This window comes from Panulirus ornatus, chromosome 66 (assembly GCF_036320965.1).
Source record: "Panulirus ornatus isolate Po-2019 chromosome 66, ASM3632096v1, whole genome shotgun sequence".
Lineage (NCBI taxonomy): Eukaryota > Metazoa > Arthropoda > Malacostraca > Decapoda > Palinuridae > Panulirus > Panulirus ornatus.
Genome location: NC_092289.1, coordinates 17226386 through 17233277, shown reverse-complemented (window position 1 = coordinate 17233277; position 6892 = coordinate 17226386). Strand labels below are relative to the sequence as shown.

General features: G+C 44.9%; 1 protein-coding gene across 1 annotated transcript in view; it reads right to left on the bottom strand.

The window, feature by feature from the left end:
- The window catches only part of LOC139746688 (uncharacterized), a 682159-nt gene that overhangs the window by 83934 nt on the left and 591333 nt on the right, over nt 1-6892 (bottom strand). Inside the window, 1 exon segment of the mRNA XM_071658129.1 lies at nt 2430-2765. Within this exon segment, the coding sequence (XP_071514230.1) occupies nt 2430-2765 (336 nt within the window).

Genomic DNA, 6892 nt, shown 5'->3' with positions numbered 1-6892 from the left:
CGCATCAAGACCCCAGACTTAGCAACGACTTCGAAGGGCAAAAATTGAACTTTCCAATGACACACGATACACTGGAGGCCTGAAGCTGAAGTTCACCATGGGAAGAAAAAGAAGAAATTGGCCCTCTGAATCGGGCCTTCCAGGGAAAAAGCCCTGGTGTCTGGAAAGGGACCCAAAAAGTCTGAAGTTCCAGGCCACGGGAGTGTACTCAAGGGCATGTGAATAAGAAAAAAAACCCAATTCATACATTAACATTATTAAGGTCCAATGAAGCTAAGGCTGAGTTCCCCCTCCCCCCTTTCCCCCCCATTGTTAATATACAGATTACCATTTCAGAATCATCTGGGGATGGGGTTCAAAGTCTTACGTTCTCCCCCAAGAAACGAGCCAAAGAAACCATGCGTCCATGATTGGCATCTCTGTAAACCAACGGAATACAGCTGAAATATCTTTCTCGTGTACCTTTTCGTTACCCAACGCGAGAAAAAAAAAAAATAAAATTTTCCATGATTTACGGAATTTACGTGTTAAAACCGATTTTTTTTATATATTCAATACGCACTGTTGGCGGTGTGACGCGATTTTTTAGTCAATAAGGAAAAAATTTGAAGTCTTTGTTTCATGGAATTTCTTAATTTACGATAACCCCCCTCAGATGCTACGACCCTTGTGCACGACGGTACGACCCCCTAAGCACGATGGTGTGAGGCCTTTGGACGCGAGGTTACGACCCTTGAGCACACGACAGTACGACCCTTGAGCACACGCCAGTACGACCCTTGAGCACACGCCAGTACGACCCTTGAGCACACGCCATTACGACCCTTGAGCACACGACAGTGCGACCCTTGAGCACACGACAGTACGACCCTTGAGCATGACGACAGTACGACCCTTGAGCACACGACAGTACGACCCTAGAGCATGACGACACGACCATTGGGTACGACAGGTCATTCAAAAGGCCACAGCCATTATATCGACATATAAGTTATCGAGACATACACAGCGGCCAGCAGAGTGTGTGTGTGTGTGTGTGTGTGTGTGTGTGTGTGTGTGTGTGTGTGTGTGTGTGTGTAGCTGTGGCAGTCACCATGAGCTAGAACATAGCTGTGTGTGTGTGTGTGTGTGTGTAGCTGTGGCAGTCACCATGAGCTAGAACATAGCTGTGTGTGTATGTGTGGTTGCCTGTAGCTGTGGCTGTCACCATGAGGAGCAAGCGGTGGGGGGCTGTGGTCGAGGAGGAGGAGGAGGAAGGGGAGGTGGTGGTGGTGGTGTGGTTGACGACGCTGTGGCCACGACAAGTGACGAGGGAGCCACGCGCGCGGCCCACGTCTTCGCCTTATTGCAAAATCAGCTGTTGTGGGGCTGGTCTTCCCATCAGTCCGTGTCCTGAGGTGCCTCTCCCACTCTCTCCCTCCTCCCACTCTCTCTCTCTCTCTCTCCTCCCACCCCACTCACCCTACACCCCTGCCTAGTTCTAGCCTCCCCTTCTCGCCTCTCCCCCGTGCCTCTCTATGGTGCCCCACACAGCCAGCCACCTCCCCCTGTCTAAGGTACTTCAATCTCCCTGCTACACCACCTCCCTCCCTCCAAGGTGCTCCAGCCCCCACAAACATCCCCCATTTCTCCCCCTCCCACCCATCCTGCCTGCTTTAAGCGCCCCATTTCCCCCCTCCCTTTCCCGTCCGCCTCCTTCCCTCCTCACTCCCCCTCGCCCCATCCTGTCTAAGGTGGGCCAGCGCCTACCCCTTGCCAGTCACATGTCTCCAGTCCTCACTATCTGTCTTGGGGTCTCACCTGTCACCTCCCTCCCTCTCTCCCTGTCACTTTCCTCCCTCCCTCCCTGTCACTTTCCGTCCACCCGTCTGATGTCTTCCCTCTTTCTATAACTATTTTCTTTTTTCTTTTTTTTTTCGCTATGCCTGAAGTGCACACGTCTCCTCCTAGACTCCTTTACCAGCAAAATCCAGTACCAACATAACCAACTCTACTTAACAACTTACATACCAACACACTTAACTATCAACCAACCCACTTAACAACTTACCAACCCACTTAACAACTTACCAACCAACCCACTTACCAACCTACTTAACTTCCCAACCAACCCACTTACCAACCAACTTAACAACACACTTAAAGACTTCCCAACCCACTTAACAACCCACTTAAAGACTTCCCAACCCACTTAACAACCAACTTAAAGACTTCCCAACCTACTTAACAACTTACCAACCACCTTAACAGCTTCCCAACCTAATTCCCATCTTGACCAACCTACTTAACAACTTCCCAACCCACTTGAGAACATCTCGCACATTCCTACGCGCGTCTGACGCGACGTTCAGCGCACCGACGGCGATGGCATCGTGCAAGCGCGCGTGTGAGTGTGTGTGCCTGACGCAAAGCTACGTTCGGCCACTTACCTGGCGTTGATGGACACGGGGGAGGAGGACCTCGCGCCCTCCTTGGCCTCCCCGCTCCCTCCGCGGGTCTGCTCGGGCGACGAGGACGAGGACGAAGAGGACGTCTTGTTCCTGAAGATGGGCGACTGCAGGAGGATCTGTGAGGCGTCCATGTCCGGGCTGAAGTACGAGGACCTCTGCTGGGGGGCGGTGCGGGACGTCTTCAGGAGGCCGTCGGCGGAGTCCGAGGAGGAGGAGGACTCGCTGGTGTCATGGCGCGGGGCGGGGGCGTCGGCGGAGTCAATGCCGGCAGAGGGAGCGCCCTGCTCCAGGCTCCGTAGCTCCACCATACTCCTCCTGCAGGGGCGGAGAGCGAACACACTTAGATCTTTAGATATCCACTCGCACCCACACCTTAACACAACACAACACACACACACAAAGGGGAGTCTTTAAAAAGGGCCCGTGGAAACAAGGGGGGGAGGGAGGGAGAGGACACAAAAAGGGGGGAAGTCTGAAAGGCTTGATGTGTGAGCCTGAGGATATAGGCTACATCTAGGCCTGAAGGAACCCGAAGTTGTTTGTGGTGTTCTCATGGTTAGAGTACGCACGTGGTAGGGTATTCATGTGGTAGAGTATTCATGTGGTAGAATATTCACGTGGTAGGGTATTCATGTGGTAGAGTATCTATGTGATAAAGTATTCACGTGGTAGGGTATTCATGTAGCAGAGTATCTATGTGATAAAGTATTCACGTGGTAGGGTATTCATGTAGCAGAGTACCTATGTGATAAAGTATTCATGTGGTAGGGTATTCAAGTAGCAGAGTATCTATGTGATAAAGTATTCACGTGGTAGGGTATTCATGTAGCAGAGTATCTATGTGATAAAGTATTCACGTGGTAGGGTATTCATGTAGCAGAGTATCTATGTGATAAAGTATTCACGTGGTAGGGTATTCATGTAGCAGAGTATCTATGTGATAAAGTATTCATGTGGTAGAGTATTCATGTGGTAGGGTATTCATGTGGTAGAGTATTCATGTGGTAGGGTATTCATGTGGTAGAGTATTCATGTGGTAGAGTATTCATGTGGTAGAGTATTCATGTGGTAGGGTATTCATGTGGTAGGGTATTCATGTAGCAGAGTATCTATGTGATAAAGTATTCATGTGGTAGAGTATTCATGTGGTAGAGTATTCATGTGGTAGAGTATTCATGTGGTAGAGTATTCATGTGGTAGAGTATTCATGTGGTAGAGTATTCATGTGGTAGGGTATTCATGTAGCAGAGTATCTATGTGATAAAGTATTCACGTGGTAGGGTATTCATGTGGTAGAGTATTCATGTGGTAGGGTATTCATGTGGTAGGGTATTCATGTGGTAGAGTATTCATGTGGTAGAGTATTCATGTGGTAGGGTATTCATGTGGTAGGGTATTCATGTGGTAGAGTATTCATGTGGTAGAGTATTCATGTGGTAGAGTATTCATGTGGTAGAGTATTCATGTGGTAGAGTATTCATGTGGTAGAGTATTCATGTGGTAGAGTATTCATGTGGTAGAGTATTCATGTGGTAGAGTATTCATGTGGTAGAATATTCACGTGGTAGGGTATTCATGTGGTAGAGTATTCATGTGGTAGAATATTCATGTGTTAGGGTATTCATGTAGCAGAGTATCTATGTGATAAAGTATTCACGTGGTAGGGTATTCATGTAGCAGAGTATCTATGTGATAAAGTATTCATGTGGTAGAGTATTCATGTGGTAGAGTATTCATGTGGTAGAGTATTCATGTGGTAGAGTATTCATGTGGTAGAGTATTCATGTGGTAGAGTATTCATGTGGTAGGGTATTCATGTGGTAGAGTATTCATGTGGTAGAGTATTCATGTGGTAGAGTATTCATGTGGTAGAGTATTCATGTGGTAGAGTATTCATGTGGTAGAGTATTCATGTGGTAGAGTATTCATGTGGTAGAGTATTCATGTGGTAGAGTATTCATGTGGTAGGGTATTCATGTGGTAGAGTATTCATGTGGTAGAGTATTCATGTGGTAGAGTATTCATGTGGTAGAGTATTCATGTGGTAGAGTATTCATGTGGTAGGGTATTCATGTAGCAGAGTATCTATGTGATAAAGTATTCATGTGGTAGAGTATTCATGTGGTAGAGTATTCATGTGGTAGAGTATTCATGTGGTAGAGTATTCATGTGGTAGGGTATTCATGTGGTAGGGTATTCATGTGGTAGAGTATTCATGTGGTAGGGTATTCATGTGGTAGAATATTCACGTGGTAGGGTATTCATGTGGTAGAGTATTCATGTGGTAGAGTATTCATGTGGTAGAGTATTCATGTGGTAGAGTATTCATGTGGTAGGGTATTCATGTGGTAGAGTATTCATGTGGTAGAGTATTCATGTGGTAGAGTATTCATGTGGTAGAGTATTCATGTGGTAGAGTATTCATGTGGTAGAGTATTCATGTGGTAGAGTATTCATGTGGTAGAGTATTCATGTGGTAGAGTATTCATGTGGTAGAGTATTCATGTGGTAGGGTATTCATGTGGTAGAGTATTCATGTGGTAGAGTATTCATGTGGTAGAGTATTCATGTGGTAGAGTATTCATGTGGTAGAGTATTCATGTGGTAGGGTATTCATGTGGTAGAGTATTCATGTGGTAGAGTATTCATGTGGTAGGGTATTCATGTGGTAGAATATTCACGTGGTAGGGTATTCATGTAGCAGAGTATCTATGTGATAAAGTATTCATGTGGTAGAGTATTCATGTGGTAGAGTATTCATGTGGTAGAGTATTCATGTGGTAGGGTATTCATGTGGTAGAGTATTCATGTGGTAGGGTATTCATGTGGTAGGGTATTCATGTGGTAGAGTATTCATGTGGTAGAGTATTCATGTGGTAGAGTATTCATGTGGTAGGGTATTCATGTGGTAGGGTATTCATGTGGTAGAGTATTCATGTGGTAGGGTATTCATGTGGTAGAGTATTCATGTGGTAGAGTATTCATGTGGTAGAGTATTCATGTGGTAGAGTATTCATGTGGTAGAGTATTCATGTGGTAGAGTATTCATGTGGTAGAGTATTCATGTGGTAGGGTATTCATGTAGCAGAGTATCTATGTGATAAAGTATTCACGTGGTAGGGTATTCATGTGGTAGAGTATTCATGTGGTAGAGTATTCATGTGGTAGGGTATTCATGTAGCAGAGTATCTATGTGATAAAGTATTCACGTGGTAGGGTATTCATGTGGTAGGGTATTCATGTGGTAGGGTATTCATGTAGCAGAGTATCTATGTGATAAAGTATTCACGTGGTAGGGTATTCATGTGGTAGAATATTCATGTGTTAGGGTATTCATGTGGTAGAGTATTCATGTGGTAGGGTATTCATGTAGCAGAGTATCTATGTGATAAAGTATTCATGTGGTAGAGTATTCATGTGGTAGAGTATTCATGTGGTAGAGTATTCATGTGGTAGAGTATTCATGTGGTAGAGTATTCATGTGGTAGAGTATTCATGTGGTAGAGTATTCATGTGGTAGAGTATTCATGTGGTAGAGTATTCATGTGGTAGAGTATTCATGTGGTAGAGTATTCATGTGGTAGAGTATTCATGTGGTAGAGTATTCATGTGGTAGAGTATTCATGTGGTAGAGTATTCATGTGGTAGAGTATTCATGTGGTAGGGTATTCATGTGGTAGGGTATTCATGTGGTAGAGTATTCATGTGGTAGGGTATTCATGTGGTAGGGTATTCATGTGGTAGGGTATTCATGTGGTAGAGTATTCATGTGGTAGAGTATTCATGTGGTAGAGTATTCATGTGGTAGAGTATTCATGTGGTAGAGTATTCATGTGGTAGAGTATTCATGTGGTAGAGTATTCATGTGGTAGAGTATTCATGTGGTAGAGTATTCATGTGGTAGAGTATTCATGTGGTAGAGTATTCATGTGGTAGGGTATTCATGTGGTAGAGTATTCATGTGGTAGGGTATTCATGTGGTAGGGTATTCATGTGGTAGAGTATTCATGTAGCAGAGTATCTATGTGATAAAGTATTCATGTGGTAGGGTATTCATGTGGTAGGGTATTCATGTGGTAGAGTATTCATGTGGTAGGGTATTCATGTGGTAGAGTATTCATGTGGTAGGGTATTCATGTGGTAGAGTATTCATGTGGTAGGGTATTCATGTGGTAGGGTATTCATGTGGTAGGGTATTCATGTGGTAGGGTATTCATGTGGTAGGGTATTCATGTGGTAGGGTATTCATGTGGTAGGGTATTCATGTGGTAGAGTATTCATGTGGTAGGGTATTCATGTGGTAGGGTATTCATGTGGTAGGGTATTCATGTGGTAGGGTATTCATGTGGTAGGGTATTCATGTGGTAGGGTATTCATGTGGTAGGGTATTCATGTGGTAGGGTATTCATGTGGTAGGGTATTCATGTGGTAGAGTATTCATG